At 46.8% G+C, this 22,500-nt stretch overlaps 1 protein-coding gene across 1 annotated transcript in view; it reads right to left on the bottom strand.

Moving 5' to 3' along the window:
• Positions 1 to 22,500, bottom strand: part of ralgps2 (Ral GEF with PH domain and SH3 binding motif 2) — a 169,042-nt gene that overhangs the window by 15,484 nt on the left and 131,058 nt on the right. Inside the window, exons 11-15 of the mRNA XM_063200675.1 lie at positions 16,899 to 17,034; positions 12,692 to 12,843; positions 10,260 to 10,314; positions 5,222 to 5,299; positions 2,872 to 2,977 (exon numbers count right to left, since the gene is read on the bottom strand). Coding sequence (XP_063056745.1) covers positions 2,872 to 2,977; positions 5,222 to 5,299; positions 10,260 to 10,314; positions 12,692 to 12,843; positions 16,899 to 17,034 — 527 coding nt within the window. The remainder of the gene's footprint in view (positions 1 to 2,871; positions 2,978 to 5,221; positions 5,300 to 10,259; positions 10,315 to 12,691; positions 12,844 to 16,898; positions 17,035 to 22,500) is intronic.

Consider the following 22,500-nt stretch of genomic DNA (forward strand, 5'->3'; position numbering starts at 1 on the left):
GTGTGGTAGTGTGTGTGTATGTGTGTGTGTGTGGTTGTGTGTGTGTGTGTGGTAGTGTGTGTGTATGTGTGTGTGTGTGTGGTTGTGTGTGTGTGTGTGTGTGTGTGTGTGTGTGTGTGTGTGTGTGTGTGTGTGTGTGTGTGTGTGTGTGTGTGTGTGGGCCATCCAGGCAGTGGTTGTGTGTGTGTGTGTGTGTGTGTGTGTGTGTGTGTGTGTGTGTGTGTGTGTGTGTGTGTGTGTGTGTGTGTGTGTGTGTGTGTGTGTCTGTGTGTGTGTGTGTGTGGTTGTGCGCCTGTGCGTGTGTATGCATGTGTGTGCTTGTGTGTGTGAGGGCCATCCAGGCTGTGGTTGGGTGGAAAATAAAAGTGCATTTAATAAGACTCAAAATGGGAAACCCAGTCTCCCATAAACAGGCACTGGACTCAATCTGTATATCTGTGTGTGTGTGTGTGTGTGTGTGTGTGTGTGTGTGTGTGTGTGTGTGTGTGTGTGTGTGTGTGTGTGTGTGTGTGTGGTGTGTGTGTGTGTGTGTGTGTGGTGTGTGTGTGTGTGTGTGTGTGTGTGTGTGTGTGTGTGTGTGTGTGTGTGTGTGTGTGTGTGTGTGTGTGTGTGTGTGTGTGTGTGTGTGTGTGTGTGTGGTGTGTGTGTATGGATGTGTGAGGAGGAGGAGGAGGAGATAGAGAGAGAGAGAGAGAGAGAGAGAGAGAGAGAGAGAGAGAGAGAGAGAGAGAGAGAGAGAGAGAGAGAGAGAGAGAGGGGAAGAAAGAAAGAGAGAGAAAGAAATAAAGAGAGTGAGAGAGTTCATGTGTATGCATGTGTGCACAGTATGCATGTGTGCTTCTGTGGTCTGTTACATAAGAAAAAAACCCTGAATTAAATCATCAAAAATTCCTCCAAAATAAATTATGTAAAAATAACAGGCTTTTAAAAGAGCTAGAAGGCCAACTCCCAACGTTAGAAACCCAGTTTGAGTCTATGATACTATATAGAAGCCGACCGTAATAAAGATTTATGAGTGAACAGAGCGGTGTTAGATTGAACAGCTTTATAAGTACGGTAGCTGGTTCAATTGAACAGATTTATAACTACGGTAGCTGGGTTACATTGAGCAGCTTTATAACTACGGTAGCTGGTTCAAGACTCGTGCAGCTCTTTTACAAATGAGACCTCAATGTACCGGCTGTAACAAAAACAATTGGTCTTTACAGCATGGTCTGGCTTGTGTGTGTGACATGACCTCGTACCAGAGTGATAAGATAACACACTGACTTGAACTGTCTATCGCGCTTGTGCATCACAACTCTGCAAGTTGACACGCCCTCCACAGTGCCCTGTGTCAGGTTAAGTTTAGGGGTGGTTTTGATCTGGGCACAATGTCGCCATTTCCCTTGCTTGTTTCACTGCTCTTGGCGAAAGTGAAGCGGCAGAAACACTGCTGTAACTGATAGGTGAGGGTTAGGCATGGTTTTGGTCAGGGCACAGCAGAGCATTTTCGTGTTAAGCAACAGAAATTCGCCAAAGCAACAGAAATTCGCCAAAGCAACAGAAATTCGCCAAAGCAACAGAAATTCGCCAAAGCAACAGAAATTCACCGACACGGCAGGAAAGCTGTGCGAACCTGGTCACATGACACAAGGGCTTTCCCGTGGCGTTGAGGACCACAGCGGTTTTGTTTTTTTTGCATAGGTGTCGCACCTGAACGCGGAATGCACTGGGGTGAAGTTCATATGCCGTAGCAGGATGCATGGTGCCAGCCCGGTGTGTGGGGGTGGGTGACAGTTTCAGTTGTGACTGACTGAACATGGTAGTACATGTCTTTCTGTCTGTGGGCGATACTTTCAGTTATCACTAATAACTTAATATGGGAGTAAAAAAACCAAACAAAGAAGAAGACTAAGGTGCTACACGTCGACACCAAAAAGCCCAAAAACAAATAAATATTTCGTTTCGTGGTTTCACAGTTCAGGTGCAGGGGCAGACTGGAGACGAGTTAGTCATTGACAAAAACTCATCCCGGTAGGTAGGGATGAGTAGCTGGAGTTGTTTGCAAAGAGCCAGAGGGTTGTGTGTGTGTGTGTGTTTGTGTGTGTGTGTGTGTGTGTGTGTGTGTGTGTTATGCGAGAGAGAGAGAGAGAGAGAGAGAGAGAGAGAGAGAGAGAGAGAGAGAGAGAGAGAGAGAGAGAGAGAGAGAGAGAGTAGAGCAGAATGTGTGTGTATGTGTGCGTGTGGGAAGATTATTGTGTGTTTGTGTGTGTGTGTGGGGGGGTGGGGGGTGGGTTGGGTGTGTAGCGTTAGGTAGGGCTGCACAATTGAATCGAAAAATAATCAAAATCGTGATAAAATAGTGAAATCGAACTCATGATTTTAATCGTTATTTAATCGTGGCAATAGTGACTTACTTTTGAGAGCGTCCTTGAAGCCAGAACATACTGACAGGATGGTGTTTCTGGCCAGAAATCTGTCCACTTAAGTTTCATGCTATTGCCTTTACATAATTATTACAATTCATTTCATCCCGTATGTAATTCATTCTTGGTTATATTTCATCTTGTTATAATTTTCAAGCAAATCTGCAAAAATCAATAATCGTGATTAATAATTGTGATTATGATTTTGACCAAAATAATCGTGATTATGATTTTTTCCATAATCGTGCAGCCCTAGCGTTAGGTGTTAGGACTGCACTGATGACTGATAGGCAGAGATAGAGAAAGTCTGTGTTTGTGTGTGTGTGTGTGTGTGTGTGCGTGCGCATATGCGTGAGTGTGTGCGGGTGCAAGCACGTGTGTGTGACTGTGTGTGCTCGTGTGTGTGTGTGTGTGTGTGTGTGTGTGTGTGTGTGTGTGTGTGTGTGTGTGTGTGTGTTCTCACCGTGGGCTTCTTGCCCTCTTTGAGGACAGTTTTGCGGCGCAGGACTCCCTGTACTGTGGCGGCTCCGGGATACAGGTGCACCGCCAGCTCCTCCGACTCCGCAGAGCTACACACAGCACAGCACAGCACAGGGGGAGACAGCAGGGTTAACACACGCACACACGCATGCACGCACGCACACACGCGCACACACACACACACACACTCTCTCTCTCTGTCTCGCCAACCCACACACACACACATTCACTCTCTCTCCCACCCACTCTCTCTATCGCGCTGTCTCTCTCGCTCTCTCTCTCTTTCACACACACGCATAGAAAACACAGGTGCATATGCACACACACACCCCCATCAACACCAAGCCCAAATCCCAAAAGGTGAAGTGTGAAAATAGGAGAACAGATCCCACCCTGCTCCACTGTCACCATTGTTGGCTTTTCCCTCCATGCTTTGATTTCCACATTAAATACTTACAAAATGATGAATTTCCTTTGATGTACCCAAACTTTGAAATGCTTAAAAAAAGGCATGACAAAAGACATCACACACACTTCTGCCAATTTCTAAAATAGCAGAACCAGAGGTCTGTGTGGGCCGATGGAGGAGAGAAAAAAAAGAAAAGATGCAAAGAACAACTTTGGACTGATAAAATGAAAATCCCTAAAGCAGAAGTTCCACTGAGCCACCAACAGACTTCTCTAAAACTACATCAACAGACTTCATCTAGAGCAGATGCAAGCCAAAACTTTACGTCTCTCTCTCTCTCTCTCTCTCTCTCTTTGGAAACCTCCTCTTCCAGGTCACATCTGTCCGTCTGTCTGCCTGTCTGTCTGTCTGCCTGTCCCCCTTCTCTATTTTTTACTCACTCCGTGTCTCACTACCCCCTCCCCTTCTTGTTCCCTCCCTCTTTCTCTCCCCCTCCATCTGTCGTTTTCTCTCATCCCTCTCTCCTCTCTCTCTTCTGGCTCTGCTCCAGATCTTTATTGCAGATATGAGCTGTGGATTTATACCACCACAGCATGTCCGCACATGCGCAAACACACACACACACACACACGCACGCACGCACGCACGCACGCACGCACGCACGCACGCACGCACGCACGCACGCACACACACACACACACACAGCATGTCCTCCAAAGACGCACACACGCAAACACACACACGCACGCACAAACACAGCATGTCCTCCAAAGACACAGAGAGAGAGAGAGAGACAGAGAGAGAGAGAGAGAGAGAGAGAGACAGACAGACAGACAGACAGACAGACACACACACGTCCTCCAAAGCCACACACTCACGCACAGATACAGACACAGACACGCACGGACATGCACGCACGCACGCACGCACGCACGCGCACACGCACGCACACACACACACACACACACACCAAAATATTTTGGTAAGAGCCAAAAGACAGAACCCTGTAGATCCTGTAATACCAGTCCCAATATACCAAGCACCAATGGAGTACAGAAGAGGAGGGAAGGAACCCAACACAACACCCCAATGATACTCACTTGGATAATCGGCAACAGTACAAAAAAAAAATCAAACGAGTGAGAGCAATGCAAGAGAGAGAGAGAGAGAGAGAGAGAGAGAGAGAGAGAGAGAGAGAGAGAGCTAGAGCGAAAAGGAGAGAGAGAGACAGAGCAGCACACACTAGAGGCGAACTACTGTAGTTAAGGCACTAGTAGCATTACTAGCAGTAGCAGCGTATAGTATAGGAGGTTAGCAGTTAACAGCAGGCTGAAATTTGCAGTGCTGAGAGGCTGAGGAGGAAAAGAAAAATCACCACTACCATCACCGCAACCAACACACACACGGACTACCGTGTTCGGAGCATAGAAAGACTAGAAGTCTGCACACTACAGCTCTGGTTTTAAGGTTTATTCAAGACGTACGACATTTAGACCCAGCACATCAGGCATGCAAATGTGTGCAGACTTCTCCTCTTTCTAGTGTCAGAAACACATTTGTTCCGCACCTCGTCTCAGCAGGGTGGGATATGCAGACTGTCAAAAGGCTCTGTTCGGAGAGCATACATGGGCATTACCCAATTTAGTGTCTGAAACACCCAACGGTTGCCCGTGAAACACCAACACCACTACCAGCACCACTAACCCCCCCTAGAGGCAACCCTCAGAAACTGCAGTGACCGGCGGGCAGCACCCACACCTCCAGAGGGCAGAGGAGTGGGTGGCAGAAGAAAGCTCCGGAAGAAAGGGCACCGGATGAGACGGGCAGAGGGATGGGGGTTCGAGAGGAGAGGAGGGGGGCCCAGTGAGAGGAGAAGTATATTTTTGGGGGAGGTGGATGGGGGGTCAGGGGGGTCACTCAGTACCTGCTGGGTTTGAGAACTCCTCTGCATGATATGCGGGCCACGCGGGTTACTGGGCCCAGAGAGTGATAGAAGCGCGTCCTGTGGGGGGAGGGGAGGAGGAGAGGAGAGGAGAGGAGAGGAGAAAAGGAGAGAGGGGAGGAGAGGAGGGGAGATGGGAGGAGAGGAGGGGAGGAGGGGGAGCGAGAAGGAGGAGAGGATGGGGGACAGGGGAAAGAGGAGGGGGGTGAGGACGAGGAGGAGAGAGGGGGAAGAGGAGGAGGAGAAGGAGGAGAGGGAGAGAAAAGGAGGAGAGAGGGGCAGAGGAAAGAGGGAGAGGAGAAGAGAGCAGAGGAGAGAGGGGCAGAGAAGAAGAAGAGGGGGGTGGAGAAGCGGGGGGAAAGGAGGAGGAGAGAGGGGGTGGAGAGGAGGGAGAGGAGGAGGAAGGAGAGGAGGAGGAGAAGAAGAGGAGGAGAGGAGAGGAAAGGAGAAGGAGTAGGAGGAAGGGGAGGGAAGTGGATGAGGGAGGGGGAGGAGGAAGAGGAGGAGGAGGAAGATGAGGAGGAGGAAGGGTAGTGGATGAGGGAGGAAGAGGAGGAAGATGAGGAGGATGAGGAGGAAGATGAGGTGGAGGAGAAAGATGAGGAGGAGGAGGAAGGGTAGTGGATGACAGAGGCGGAGAGGAGGAGGAAGGGGAGGAAGAGGAGGAGGAGGAGGAGGAGGAGGAGGAGGAGGAGGAAGAGGAAGGGTAGTGGATGAAGGAGTTCAGTGAAGACACAATGAGGGAGAGAGCACAGGGGGCCTGTCAGCAGCGGCATGATGGGATGTGTGTGTGTGTGTGTCTGTCTCTGTGTGTCTGTGTGTCTGTGTGTGTGTGTGTGTGTGTGTGTCTGTGTCTGTGTGTGTGTGTGTGTCTGTCTGTGTGTGTCTGTGTCATGTAGACAATGGTGGAGGTGGCGTCCGCGCCAATGTCTTTTTCTGAGCGTTTCGTTCGGTGCGTAATTCCAAGAACAGTGAGGCGACATGTGCGTCATGTGGAACATGCTATGATATGTATTGTACATGCAGACTTGATGTTGCCATAGGTTTCTATGTAGGCATATTCAGGCCGACAGAGAGCCGTGCTTGTGCCCATTCCAGCACCTAATACCGCAGACCAGAACGTTCGGGAACCGGAAAGTTGGTTTATGAAAGTGAAAAACACTTTGCTTTTCTCTGCCAACCGTGAAGACAACTTGGACGTCAGCAGGTTCACATACGGCAAAGTTCAGAGCCGGGTATGAATGAACGGGGGAGGTTCGCAGGTAAGCACTTTCGTTCCGGACATAACTGGTAGGGAAACGAGCACCGGCACCTCTGTTCTGAGTCATGTTTCTCGAAAGTGTAGTCGCTAGCCAGCTGGGTACTTGAGTAATTGCCAATGTGAAATTGCATTGCAAACACCAACGGCGTAAACATCGTTAGTTACTATGGTTTTGAGTGAGGCAACCCTGGTCGGCCTGAAAATTATGGCATGCATATTGGTGGACAAAGCTCTCAACACAAGGAGCGTAAAGGACAAATTAAAGGGATTAAAGGCTTTCTGTTGTATCTGCATTCCTAACACGCCCTTTATGAGCTATACTGTGGTTCTGTTGCATCTTCTCCACTGGGGCCAAATGAGCAAGCCTAACTCCTAAACTCTTAAAAAAAAAAACCCTAAACCACGATGTTGGGGTATTTTTGTGTTTTTTTTTCATACACCTCAGCTGCATGGGTCACTCATCAGACAAATTGAAAAAACTCCCGCACACTGACCCATTTCACTTTTCTAATACACAACGTTTTGGTCCTTGACATTTATCACGCATGCACGTGTGTGACCATTCGAACACAGAGCCCTCCTCCTCTTCCAAGGCCTGCGTGTCAGGTATTACAGTAAAATAAGACAGGAGCTCGCTATGCTCTGGATTGGTTTTGGCTTTGCTTTGCTTTGCATGCATGCTACAGGGTGCAGGGATCGCTACCACTAGTGTATGTAAGCGTTGAAGGCTTGAAGGTCAGACTGACGCCAGAGAGAATTGCCAAAGAGAAACAACGGCCATTGCTTTTGGGTTCTTGTTTCGCAAGGGGGAGGGGAACAAAAATGTATGTAGACATAAGAAATGGATGAGATGCATGGATTTTATACAAGAAATCGGTCCCCCCTCATACTCAAATAGCGGCCCGCTAATAGGGGGCATGTATTTTTGGCCCTCGAATAATTTTGAAAAAAAAAAAATATATATATATATATATATATATATATAAAAATTGTCGGCCCGGCCCGACCCGGCCCTTTATTGGGAGGAATTTTGAAAAACTGGCCCTCGGGGACTTTTAATTGGCCTATACGATCTCTGCTGATCAATGGCTAAAGCTGGTGGAATCAGGGGTGACACTGTGTGTGTGTGTGTGTGTGTGTGTGTGTGTGTGTGTGTGTGTGTGTGTGTGTGTGTGTGTGTGTGTGTGTGTGTGTGTGTGTGTGTGTGTAATGGCTGTAGCTGGGAGAATCAGGGGGTGTGATGAGACGTGCAACAGGGGTTCGTTTCCCGCACCTCAAGACCGCAGAGCTGCTGGCTATATAGCAGCAACTCAGTTGGTTGTAGTACATACTGCACATTATCGAGGGTTACGTATACGGTATGTGTATGTAACTGCACTTGTATGAGTTTCGGATGAGCACCAGGCCTTGGCAGTCACTTGTGATACTGATGAGAAGATGGCCAAGAGGTTACTTCCGGGGTGAGCATGTCTTAAATTCAGGGGCACGACATGCACATCGCCCTGTGTCACATAGTGTTGCTTAGTGAGGATGTGGTGAATATTCAGTGCTGACCGCGCCTGGCGGTCAGGAGAAACGAAATAGAACCAACCAACCAAGTTGCTAAGCAGCCAGCTGGTGATCTGTGGTGTACAGGGGAAACGCACACCTGGGGTCTATACTAAGAAGCTGGATCAGGAGCAAAACAGGTTAAGTTACGAATTAAGTTAAGGTAATTTTAAGTTAAGGTAAAATGAAGTTAAGGTAAATCATCTAATAGAAGAGCGTGGGGAAAATGAGGACTCCATGCTCTTCTAATAGATGATTTTACTTCTCAACTTAACCTGGTTTACTCCTGAACCAGCATCTTAGTATAACTACCCCTCAGTGCACTGAGATCTGTAGCAGAGGAAGAGGGGGGAAGCAGCGCTGCAATGCTTAATAAATGGCTGACAAAACATACCAGGCAACATACAGTCATCCTCAAAAAAAAAAAAAACACACATCCTGATCATAAATATTAAAGGTGGGGTTGCAGGTATGACATCACGTTGGGGGAACTCCCCCAGGATTCTAAGGTTCTACATAGACTCCTATGAGCCTGCGGAACCCCCAACATGATGTCATAATGGTACATTTTCTTAAAATGGTTAACCTACAGCCCCACCTTTAAGGGCGTATTCAGACCAGGAAAGTCCGATAGTTCACTTTGTTTGGTCCGAACCTAATTCTAAAAATTTGGTGCGGTTGGCTTTCAGACTGTGTACATTTCAGTAAGCGGACCAAAATCGACAAGAAAGCCACGCGCCCTGAGGTCGTTCAGCTATTGGTCAGAAACGACACGCGCAACAAGTTAAGGCTATGTCCAAATAGGCCTACAAGCATCCAAAGAGTTCAGCGGCATGTAAAATAAACGTTCACGGCATGTATGGCATAGCGCTCACACGAAATATAGCGCAGACTATCTGAAGCTCATGACATGAAGGACGTCTTTCTGAAAACCAATTGATTGATCCCGCGAGTTGGGATAGCCACATTTTATCCCTGTTTCTTTCTTTCTTTCTTATAATGTCATATAGCGTGCGGGCGAGATTGCTGGCTGGTTTAGTCATCAATATTAGGATAACCACCTCCCTGCAATCAGACTTGGGATGTCTGGGAACAACGCAACGCACCACGCCATTCTTTCTTCTCGAAAATAAACAGTGCGCTCCACTGTCATTTGGATACGTTTGTATTGGAATATTGGCTACCATTTGCAGCAATATTTCACGCACTCCATCAAGAAAAAAGTAACATGACGAGCACGGGCATAGCGTTTGGATCATACAAACTTGCCAACATGCCACCACAGCGGGTAAATTAATGAATTACCTTATCGTTGTCTTCATCACAACTTCTTCAAGTAGGCTACCCTAGGCTATTCCACTAGCCTACATCCATCCAACGCACAGCTAGCAAGCCAGGGGGGATAAGTGCCAACGTTGTATTGCTATCATTATCAGAATCCATACTGTGCGGACTACAGTGTTTCCGTCCGATTCTTCAGTAGATGCTTTTCGGATTTGCCCCAATCGACATTTAAAATGCTGTGATAGGTAAATTAACAGTCTCTTTTTCCTTTCCTGTGATCCACTGACAAGCCATCCTCATTGAAAATATGACCACGATTGCGATAGTTTAGGCTATTATTTTATTAATATTAGGCTAATATTGTTGCAAACAAACCACTCTGTCGAATTTACACCAAAGACATGGACATGACAAGTTGTGGAGTCGCTTTGTTTACACTCTGTTTCCCATTAATCTCGAAAAACGACGGAAGCTCCCGAGGTACAAAAAAGCAAAAAGTCTGGGATTAGGTCCGGTCTGCTTTCACACCTACAAAAGGTCCGCACCAGGGTTCGTTTGATCCGGACCGAGTCCGACCTTTCAGCTCGGTCTCGGTCCGCTTGTTTGGTCCGGACCAGGATTCGCTGGTTTGTATTCAGACCATCCCAAAAGGTCCGAACCTGGTCCGTTTGGTCCTTTGGTCCGGACCAAACGTGGTAGGTGTGAATACGCCCTAAGTCTGCCATGTGGATGCAACGTAGCAGGTTTTAAGCGACTTATAAATGGAGGATGGATGAGCAGTGCTGACTATGGTGAGGCTTTGTAGCTCTAGCTGTAGTGTGTGTGTGTGTGTGTGCGTGTGTGTGCGTGTTTGTGTGTGTGCGTGTGTGTGTGTGCGTGTGCGTGTGTGTGCGTGCGTGTATTTGATATATAAAAACATGGTCTCACCTTTCGAAGGCAGGCCATGACATTTCTTCGCTGAGTTCAGAGCCTTCACTGCTCCCTGTAACGACACCACATTTCAAAGGAAAGTGTTCAAAAGGGAAAATGTTCAAAAGGGACAGAAACACCTCGTCTCCCTCCTATCCGTGTTAGACCCTTTTCACTGCCTTTAAAAGAAACGCAGACTGAAAAAATAAATAACTTCACAGCCCTTTTGTATGTAGGGCATGTGATGTGGCAGCTCATACAACATGAAGGTGAAAGTGCTTCAACAGCTTGCCAAATAACTTCCCAGCAGCAGCAGTAAAAAAGAAAAGAAAGAGTAAGCCTCTGCATTTGTAATGTTGGTTCAATGTTGTGGTGTGTTGCATTGTATGGTACACATAAAGCACTCCCAGAGTGCTCCTGTCTGTCTGCTGCGTGGCTGTCAGAGAGAGAGAACGGTGTCTGAAGGCTGTCTGACTGCTGCTAGTGGGGGAGAGAAGGCTTTGAGTCAGAGCAGACAACTCACCCGTACGGTAGGTATATCTCCTTTGATACCTACAGACATAGTAGCTGCGACTGCACAGGAGGTCATGGACAGAGCACTTATTGGAGGGCAACAACAGAAGAAGAGAAAAAGCAAGTTGTTGCGCAGAGTGCTTTTTGAAAGTGATGTGATGCGATTCTACACACACTTACACTGATATTATGTAAAGCGACGTGTTTTGAAAGGCGCTATACGAAGGAATTATGAATGAATTATTATTAAAAGAAAAAATGAAGGAATTATTATTATTATTTTTATTGATTTGACCTTTATTTAACCAGGAAGGTCCCATTGAGGTAAAAACCTCTTCTTCTAGGGAGTCCTGGCCAAGAGGGCATTAAGACAGAGGAGGCACATGCATATTATGACATAAAAACAAATTTTAAAAAAAGCACACGTAAGGATAGAAGACATATCAGACATAGGGGCAAACAAAATAGACACTGGACAAGACTAACAAGTAAGACCATCAAGCACTAAACAGTAAGAACTAACAAACTAACAAAATCTGACATAAAAAAAAACACACACACACACAAAATGAGGGGAGTGGAGGGGGGGCATCCTGGGGACTTGATCAGGAAGTGCATGATTTGAACCTTTGCTGTGATAACACTCAAATATTGTGTTGTGATGAAATGCCCCGATGAAACAACCAAATCAAATTGTGCCTTTGTAGGAGTTTTGACTTGAGGAGTTTTCATGATCTATGTCAGTTCTGCTCATCACAGAGAAGGTGCATTAGAGTGTCAACTTTCGACATTAAGAAAAAAGATGAATTTTTTCAAGTTGGAAGTCAACGCATGGGGAATAAATACATACTTTTCCGTGATATGGGAGTCAAGATGTTAAAGATTGGCAGCTAAACCTCCGCCGAGAGGGGGAATGGCACCATATACAGCAGGGATAGGGGAACCTATGTCTCGGGGGCCGTTTTGCGGCCCTTGAGGCCATTTTATCCGCCCCCCCGATATAGTTTTAGTGTTACGCAGCTTCACATGAAATATGACATATTCTGTAAAGGAATCTTAGAAAATAAATTTGCAATACAATTAACTTATATTCAGATGGCATAGAGAAGGTGGGGTCTGTTTTAAAGGTTGCTACCCTCAATATAGGCCTGACATGCAAAGGGAAATCCTGGTTTGTGTTCTTAGTGGCTCTCAGATGAATTTGAAGTGCCCCTTTGAATGAAAATGTTCCCAACCCCTGATATACAGACCGCATCTTCTTCCTGGTACCAAACCCCTGACTCTTTGTCTGGAGTTCCAAGAACCAATTTCTTAAGAGTGTGTTGTAAGATGTCATGGGAGAGTCTTGATTGGAAATCACTGGGGGCCTCAGGGGGCAGTTCATGCCCTGGGTGTTGGGAAAAATAAACCAAGTCTGAAGATGCTTCATGGTCTACTGCCCTGGAATGTGTCTTGTTAGTAAGCATGTAAACAGGCTACACATGTTTAGACAGGAGCCTGAGTTATCTCTGAGTCTGTCGGAGTGTTTGTTAGTGTATTTAAGCACTGATGTGTGAATGTGTGTGTGGCGCGCATGTGTGAATACACAAGCACATAATTGTGTCTGTATGTTTATAATAGAACACTTGGAGGTCTGATCTGAAGCTGTCTGGTCTTCAAGAGGCAACCGTCTGTGTGTGTGTGTGTGTGTGTGTGTGTGTGTGTGTGTGTGTGTGTGTGTGTGTGTGTGTGTGTGTGTGTGTCTAGTGATATCCCCCTAGACAGCATGGTGTGTGTGTGTGTGTGTGTGTGTGTGTGTGTGTGTGTGTGTGTGTGTGTGTGTGTGTGTGTGTGTGTGTGTGTGTGTGTGTGTGTGCGCGTGTGTGTCTAGTGATATCCCCTTAGACAGCATGGTGTGTGTGTGTGTGTGTATCGTGGTGTGTGTGTGTGTGTGTTACCTAGTGATATCCCGCTGGACAGTGTGGAGCTCTCGGTCTGCCCCCTGGTGGGCGTGTGGCTCTCCAACACGCTGTCGTCCAGCAGGTGACGTGACCCCGCGTTGGGGAAGGTCGCACTCTTAAACTCCACAGTGCTGGTCTTATGGATGAAGCTGTCAAACACACACACACACACACACACACACACACACACACACACACACACACACACACACACACACACAAGCACTCTTAAACTCCACAGTACTGGTCTTATGGATGAAGCTGTCAAACACACACACACACACACACACACACACACACACACACACACACAAGCACTCTTAAACTCCACAGTGCTGGTCTTATGGATGAAGCTGTCAAACACACACACACACACACACACACACACACACACACACACACACACACACACACACACACACACACACACACACACACACACACACACACACACACACACACACACACACACACACAAGCGCACGCACGCACGCACACACACACTAGCACTCTTAAACTCCACAGTACTGGTCTTATGGATGAAGCTGTCAACACACACACACACACACACACGCACGCACACACGCACGCACGCACGCACACGCACACACACACACACCGCACACACACACACACACACACACACACACACACACACACACACACACACACACACACAAACACACACACACACACATGCACGTACACAGGCACGTACACAGGCACGCACACAGGCACGCACGCACACACATTAGCACTCTTAAACTCCACCGTACTGTTCTTGTGGATGAAGCTGTTAAACACACACACACACGCACACGCACACGCACTCTTAAACTCCGTACACCGTACTGTTCTTGTGGATGAAGCAAGTCAAACGCGCATGCGCACACACACACACACACGCACACACACACACACACACGCACGTCCGCAAACTGAGTAACAACAACATCATCCAAATGGTGTAATGTGGCCTCAGCGGTGCCCCTAGTAAACTCTCTAATAAGAGCGACTTTGAGAGCGCTGAATTTTACAGACGTTTTCAAGACGTTGGTACTTCAGAGATGTTTACTTGAATTTATTTTGGTAATTTGACAGTAAAAAAGCCAGCCTTTGGCACGGCACAGCGGTGCGATTTCTCTCTCTCCGGTTTCCTCTGCGTTCCAAGTCCTCCAGGCCTGCCTGCCTGCCTGCCGTTCGAGCGTTGGACTCTACGCAGGCCAAAACCTCCCGTCTCACTTCGCCCCCTATTACACTCTGTGGAGCGCAGACACACTACCAAGACGCCAAAGGCTTAGATCAGAGGTGTGTGTACGTGTGTGTGTGTGTATGTGTGTGTGTGTGTGTGTGTGCGTGCACGTAGTTTTCGAGATCAAAACGTGATCTCGTCACGACACAACAGACCTCTGAGCCTCTCTCTTTGGCAGTCTTTATTTTTTCACGTTTTCCCTCTTTCACTACATCTCGAGGTATCAAAGTCGGCTAAGCCATCTCTCTCCATTTCTCTTTCTCTCTCTTTTCCTGATTCAGCAGATCCAATAGACTCCTAGGCCATCTCTCTCTCTCTCTCTCTCTCTCTCTCTCCCTATCCAGCTCTCTCTCTCCCTCTCTCTCTCCATTCATCTCTCTCTCTCACTCTCTCCCCTGCACCCCCCTTCCTTAAAGGAATATTTGTTTCCACACTTCAGCATGACATTAGTCATATCAGAGCAGTGCAGGGGGGCCTAGCACCGGGTGACCTGGTTGCCTATGGGTGTGTGTGTGTGTGTGTGTGTGTGTGTGTGTGTGTGTGTGTGTGTGTATACACGCGTGTACTTGTGCGCACATCTCTCTCTCTCTCTCTCTCTCTCTCTCTCTCTCTCTCTCTCTCTCTCTCTCTCTCTCTCTCTCTCTCTCTCTCTCTCTCTCTCTCTCTCCACTACTACTCTGCCAACATGAGTCATGGCCAGTTGTGAACGAACGTTAACGTGCACAAATGCTGACAAATGCAAACTTGCCTCTTGACTCTGGAGTCGAGTGGGGGCTGGAAGGTCGGGGGGTGAGTTTTGCACCTGTGTGTGTGTGTGTGTGTGTGTGTGTGTGTGTGTGTGTGTGTGTGTGTGTGTGTGTGTGTGTGTGTGTGTGTGTGTGTGTGTGTGTGTGTGTGACGCCGTAGGGGAGGGGGAGGGGGAGCCGAGGGATTTTGAGGATTTTTGGAGTTCAGAGTTTTGGATGACGACGGCTGTTTGTGTTTCCTGGATCGGTTGCCTGGCGAGGGTCTGGCTGTGTGTGTGTGTATGTGTGTGTGTGTGTGTGTGTGTGTGTGTGTGTGTGTCTGGCTGTGTGTGTGTCCTTGAGGGGGGTGATTGAGGATGGAACGGATCGTTGGGAGTGTACAGGCAGGGCTGACTCACGCCTCCTGGCCTGCCTAGTCCCATCATGTTCACACACACACACACACACACACACACACACACACACACACACACACACACACACACACACACACACACACACACACACACACACACACACACACACACACACACACACACACACACACACACACACACACACACACACACACACACACAATCGCACAAGTACACACACAGCAGTCGAGATGGAAAAAGAAAACGAAATTTCCTGGATGACTTTGTTTTCTTCTTCGTTGGTCAATTTGTTTGGAATTAGTTGGTTCTCACCATAAGTCAGGATATTATGACCGCCGAGCAGAGTTGACTCCAATGCAAACAGTGTGTAGAGAGTGGAGAACTCTCAGACAATGGTTTTATTCTTCCTAATGCACGCTTGTGCTTGCCTTGCGGCCAAATTCTGTCAAAAGGTTCTCTTTGCAGCTGAGCTCAGATCGCGGAACAGGGCTGCCCTGTGACATAAGCCACCACTCCAGAACCGACCATTTTCACATCACCATCTAGTACGGCAGGGTTTCCCAAACTGGGGGGTCGGGACCCCTAAAGGGGGTCGTGGAGGTACTGAAGGACAAAAGGAACATCGCATAAAAACGGGAAATCCCCAGATCAAGTAAAAGCTAATAGATGTATTTGCTATCCTGAGGATTTCTAGCGATATTAGCAGACACATGGAAATGGTAATGGAAAATCTAGAATAGTAATGGACATTTTTTTTTGGCCATTGATATTGCTACAATTTCCAGGAATAGTTTGTCCGCTAATATTGCTAGAAATCCATTGCTAGCTAAGACTATGGTGGATGGGGGGGTCGCGAAAAAAGGGGGTCCCTGCTGAAAAAGTTTGGGAACCACGGTAGTACTGTATGGTCTCAGTAGGCATATAACCTGGACGGACCAGATAGCCAAAATTATCGCTCTAGTTACATCATGTACTGTGTTCACCGTTTAATGCGCTGTAAGAAGAGGCAAATAGGACAAACGGAGCAGTGGAGATTACACTATTGTATTGTGTAGGCTACACATCCCAATTTAGTCTGGCATGCAACCTGGACGGAGCGGGACCGGATGGCCAAAATTATCACTTCAATACGTCATCTAATGTTTTTGCCAATTTTTTTTAATTATTATTATTTTACTTTTTTTAACATATATTTTTCTGGGCTTTTTCTGCCTTTATGTGACAGGACAGTGAAGGTTATGACAGCTGCTTTTGATACATATGTCTGCGTATGCTCTGAATTTACTGGTGGAATGTGCACAGGAGAGGAGACGAGAGGAGAGGAGAGATGGACGGAGAGGAGAGATGGAAGGAGAGGAGAGGGGAAGAACGGAGGAGAGGAGAGGAGAGGAGAGGAGAGGAAAAGGTATGAGCATAGAGGAGCAGAGGAGAGAAGAGGGGAGGAGAGAAGAATGGAGGAGAGGAGAGGAGCAGAGAAGAGCGTATAGGGGAGTAGAGTGGATTGGAGAGGAGCGTAGAGGAGCAGAGGGGAGAGGAGAGGAGCGTAGGGGAGAGAGGAGAGGACCATAGGGGAGCAGAGAGGAGAGGATAGGGGAGCAGAGAGGAGTGGAGAGGAGCGCAGAGGAGCAGAGGGGAGAGAGGAGAGGAGCGTAGAGGAGCGTGGGGGAGTAGAGAAGAGAGTATAGGAGCTTAGTGGAGAGTGGAGAGGAGCGTAGAGGAGCAGAGGGGAGAGAGGAGAGGAGCAGAGGGGGGAGAGAGGAGAAGAGCAGAGGGGAGAGTGGAGAGGAGCGTAGGGGAGAGTGGAGAGGAGCGTAGGGGAGCGTGCTCACTTGTATCCGAGGCTGTGGCACTTCCTGTGTCCGTAGGGCAGCAGGTTGCGTGGCGAGGGGGGCGTGCCCGGAACCTTGCAGCTCTCAGCTATGTTGCCACGACGACCACACAGCGGCGAAGCCGACGCATCTGGACCTGAAAGCAGACGACCACACACACAGGGTCACACACACATGCACACACAGCGTCGAGCACACACACAAACAGCACACAACAAAGCACAATTGTTGATCACACCGTGATAAACAACACACACACACATGCTTGCGATGGAGAAACAGGGATCTGTAAGCAGTTATTGCACAACAAAAACAGCACATGACTTCATGACTTCATTGCTGATCGGAACAGCTCTGCGCACAGTAGGGGACGGGACACCTGAAGACACTTTACAAGAGAGCTCTGCACTGTTAAGCATCAACCACACACAGTGTGTGTGTGTGTGTGTGTGTGTGTGTGTGTGTGTGTGTGTGTGTGTGTGTGTGTGTGTGTGTGTGTGTGTGTGTGTGTGTGTGTGTGTGTGAGTGTGAGTGTAAATGTGCGGTTGGGAGTGCAACTTCATATGGCAGAACAGAACGTGGCTCTTTGTTTATGTGGAATAATTAAACGTAGGTGTAATACAATGAGGCCTGCATAAATAAAAGCAGGAGGCACTTCCACAGAAGAACTAAAGACAGCGTGAAATGTAGAGGAGAGGGGGAGTAAGGGTGACGTGGGGAAATGAGGAAACGCGGACAATAACCAAAACGAGCCTTTTAAATAGATATAAACAGGGCTCTAAATTAAATGTTTACGTCACCAGCTAGTAGATGTTAATGCTACTAGCCAAACATACACTCACTAATTGGTCAAAGTGGCTTGTAAGTTGGTCTTTTCCACCAGCCAAACTGATTTTTCAGCAGCATTTCGCTGATTGGCTGGTGTTAATTTAGAGCCCTGGATATAAAGTAGCGGAGCAACTTGTTATGGCCATTAAAATAAGAAATTATAACTACAAAGAAGAAGAGTGCCCGGGTCAACAACTTTTAAGGTAGAAAGGATCGATTGAAATTGGCACAGTAATTAAAATATTACAAAAAAATGGGAAAAAAGGAAAGGTGACAGGGAGGACACGAAAGAGTCAAGTAATTAAAAGATAATTAAACAAAGGCGTAGGTCAGAAGGCTTCGGCGTTCTATTTAGTGGTGCGAAGGTGCTCTTTGGTTAGACGTAACTTAGAGATGCATGATGAAATCCAAGGCACTCTTCGTCTTCATTAAAAAGCTTTTAACTAAATGTAGCTAGTTCATATTTGGACGGTTAAAAGTTGCCAACATTTTTTGGCCAAGCATTGGCAACTTTTGACTGTTCAAATATGAACTAGCTACATTTAATGAAAACCTTTTTTTAATGAAGACAAAGAGTGCCTTGGACTTCATCATACAATTAAAAGATAATTACAGTAAATAATAGTAAAAGTGCAGAGATGGAAAAAGTGCAACATAAAAACACAGCTCCACAACAGAGTTTTGAAAATATATTCTCCATGTAAGGTTGCCTGGTAAACCATCCCCTGCTGCTACACTTCATTAAAAGGGTTCTGGCCTTGCTGAGTTGAAAAACATTTCCCTTCTGGAGGTGCAGACTCACCAAGATTAAAAAAATAATGAATGTGCCATTAAAGCGATCACTAACATCTGGTGGTGTAGCAATTAGCCTGGCTATCAGCCTGTATATACTGTAATGTACACTTCAACACTAATGTAGCACAGTACACGTCATCACTCACGAACGGGGCCGCTGACAGCTTTTGGCTGGCACAGGGACGGAGACAAAGGCATCTGGAAGGCCCCTACGGTACATAATGGTCAATACATTATAGAAATAATGGGGACCCAATTCTTCATCTTGTTGGGCCCAGGAAAAATTACCCGTTTGCCCCCTGTTCGCTTTCCCTGCTCATAAACGCTCTGTCGGCAATATTCTGTTTGAGAAAAACCATATCAATGGGAACCCAGTGCAGGGGCGAAGCTATAGGAGGGACAAGCCGGGCATTAGCCCCGGGGCCCAGGGCCCTCCTGTATTAGTGTTGGGGGTCTTATTGTGACCATGGCAGGCTGTATGGAAGGGCCCTATAGGTGGATTGCCCTGGGGCTCTGTGTGCTATTGTTCCACCACTGCCCCAGAGCCAGACCTTCTGAACAAAATGAAAATAACGCTGGAGGCGAGGCCGGGTAGGGGGTTTACCTGGCCAGCCTCAGGAAAGGCTTTGTGACAGCTTCCTTCCAGTGACTACGGCACAAAGTGGCTCTAATTTGGACTCAATAAGGTCACTCACAGGTCCACAGGATCTACAACAGCAAACCCGGTTTCACTTAAAGAACTCAGAGAGAGAGAGAGAGAGAGAGAGAGAGAGAGAGAGAGAGAGAGAGAGAGAGAGAGAGAGAGAGAGAGAGAGAGAGAGAGAGAGAGAGAGAGAGAGAGAGAGAGAGAGGCAGGGAGAGGCAGAGAGAGATTGCGAGCAAGAGAGAGCAAGAACAGGAGTGAGAGCAAGCGAGAGCTAGAGGGAGAGACATTCTGGATCCGAGCCACTCTGTGATTTATAGTCGTAACGGCACTTTGAGATCCATTTTGTGTCTTAGTGAAGGCCCTGCGCATAAAAGATTTTAGCACTGATGTAATGCGGTTGTTCTTTTCTTCCAGACCCAAGATAAAGCGTGAGCAGAACCAACTTGCGAATGAGCTGCAGCTGTGTGGTGGGCTTTGTTGCCAGATTGGGCGGTTACCCAACCAATTGGGCTGCTTGGAATGGCTGTCTGCGGGAAAAATGAAAAACGGGAAAAATTGACCAATTGCCGTTTTTTTATGCAGTTTTATGCCCATAGAGATTAATGTAATCTGTTGAAATTGGGCAGAATTTAGCGCATTTTGGCGGTTTTTGAGAACCTTTTGGGCAGGAGTTGATCAGACACATCTGGCAACACTGGTGGTGGGCTATTTTATTTAAGGAAAAGACCAGTTGGGCGCCAGGAGTGGAGCTGTAGGGGCAGGCAAGCAGGGCATGTGCCCCTGGGCCCAGGGCCCTCCCATATTGATGGTGGGGCCCCTATTATGACCTACTGTATGCAGGCCACATGGGGGTCCCCCTGTCTGTGTTTAAGCCCTGAGACCCTGTGTGCAAATGTTCCACCACTGCTGGGCACCCATCACATCACATCGCAGTAGTCTGCTTTAATGGAAATGAAACATGATTTGAGCTTCTGTTAGTGTTTTCGGGTCTTTGCGTCTGGCTGTGCTTTTTAAGGTGGCAGAGGGCTGTCTGTTTTTTATGAGAAGCTTTGATATGGCCAGTGTTACAATAAACTAAAAGATCTTTTAGAGCAGGCGCGGAGTGGCCGTCGGGAGATCGGGGACTTGTCCCGGTGGGCCGCGGCCGTGAAATGTAATAATGCGGCCGCACTGCGTTCCCAACTGGCCCTGAAGTTTAGAGGTAGTTCTTATAAGCACTGACTTCCCACTTTCCACTTCCCTGTTCAGGAGATAAGCTGACTAGTAAAAACTTATACCGTATACCAGACCGCAATACCTCACTGACAGTGTCAAACAGTAAATTGGCCACACCCCTTCTCTACTGATAATTTTCATACACCGTAGATCGCGGAAGTTTACAAGATCTTAGTAACACAGTTTCGTTTTCAGTATTTGAAGAACCTGTGATATGTATATTGGTTACCAAAGGATGGAAATATTAATAAATTATGATTTATTTTCCGATTTCCACACGACTGTTACAGTTTACAGTCTTTCCAGTCCTGATTCACTTGCTCTGTGGTTATTGACTTGGGTTACGAACAGACTCCACCAAGTGGTAAGGAAGATAACTGCACCTAACAGAAGCAAGATAACTGCACCTAACAGAAGCAATGGGTTTTGTTTTGATTTGTTAGACCTACCAGTATATCTCCTTATAGTCGAAATAATATTATTATCATTCATATATTTATATGTGGTACATTTAGGATGTAGCATATGTCTGAAGAAATGGAACAAAATAATTACCACACAAGATTCTGATGTGACCAGTGCTGGGTGTGTAGGCTAATAAGCTGTGGATTAAAGTAGAGTGATTGCAAGAAACAAAGACATTTGCTGCGAGAAGACAGCGTTTTAAGGTAGGCCTACACCGTTTGGTTATACATTTTGTTGACTTATGGTTGTGGTTTGAAGTAGCTAAGTTTGGCTTATTTGCTGCATGGTGGGTTTATTGCACAATGTAGACAGACTTTTTGTAAGCTATAGGCTACTATACTATATTTTGTAAGCCTACTCTTCTAAAAATCCCCACACCCAAAACTTTGTGCCCATGCTCATCCTGTCTTCCTTTAACGATATTTCAATTTCAAACTGTCAAAATGACAGTGGAGTGCACATTTGCATGGAACAGTAGCGTGATGTAGCCTAACCTAGGCCTATGAATGCTTTGGACTGTGATGATGGCTCCAGTGGTGTAGTCTACTTTTTGAAGTGGGTATACTGTATATTTGAGCATTTTTTGATGTGTGTATAGTCTACTGTATATATTTGTGCTATTGTAAATAATGGATCAATCAATTTTAAGTGGGTATACTGTAATCCCTGAAATTTTGAAATGGGTGCGTATACCTGCGTTTTACTGGCTGTGCATTTCATCAAGGTGTAGGCTACAATTCTCCACTTCAGGTTGATATTTTGACAACACTAATGTCCACATGTAGTACGACTGCAGATTTCGTGGCTTTTGTCTTTTTGGTTAGGAAACCATGTTCGCTTTGTTTTTTTTTTGTTTTTTAAAGAGGGCCGCCAAGGGGAAAATTCTCCCGGTGGGAAAAGGTGGGCCACTCCGCCCCTGTTTTAGAGTTCCACCAGATTTCTTGGAATTGGGCAGCAAACTGTGGAGGATTAGAAAAGGAGGTAAACATTTCCAACATGGCTCTCGGAAACAAACAAAAACTATCCCAATGTTTACTTTAAGAGAAAGCATGGCCCCACCAGATTATTTATTTGACATAAACATTGACACAATGCTTCTTATTCTTGTTTTTTTTTTTTTTAAGCTGCAAGCCGCTACATAACAGAGAAAGCCACGGATTTCGCTTTGTCTTGTGCGTGCATGTGTGGCAATCAATGCAGCTTTTCTGCAGTGTGTGTTTCAAGGGCAACATACAGTACTCTAGAGCTGTGAGGGGCCGGGGAGGCCGCAAGGGGGCATGCTAAAGGGGCCGCGGCTGGTTGGCAGGAAAAGCATAAAAACAAAATAAAAAATTATTGAATAATAAAAAAAGAAACATTATTTACATCAATTAAGAACTGCATTATAATAATTGCATCTCTGAACATTACCACTATTGTCGTTATTTTTGTATTCCTATGGGGCACTGACTCACAGACCTAAACTATGGTTGTGAAAGGGGGTGTGCAGAAAGAATAGTGTGTCACAACCCATGTCACAGGGGCCTGGGCTGGAATGTATTGGTATATGGGGTGCCTTGTCATGGTAAGGGGCATGACTGCATTGTTTGGGGCAGTCATGGGTGAGCGGTTAAGGCATCAGACTTGCAGCTCAAAGGTTGCCGGTTTGATTCT

The sequence above is a fragment of the Engraulis encrasicolus genome, chromosome 6 (assembly GCF_034702125.1).
Source record: "Engraulis encrasicolus isolate BLACKSEA-1 chromosome 6, IST_EnEncr_1.0, whole genome shotgun sequence".
Taxonomy (NCBI): Eukaryota; Metazoa; Chordata; class Actinopteri; order Clupeiformes; family Engraulidae; genus Engraulis; species Engraulis encrasicolus.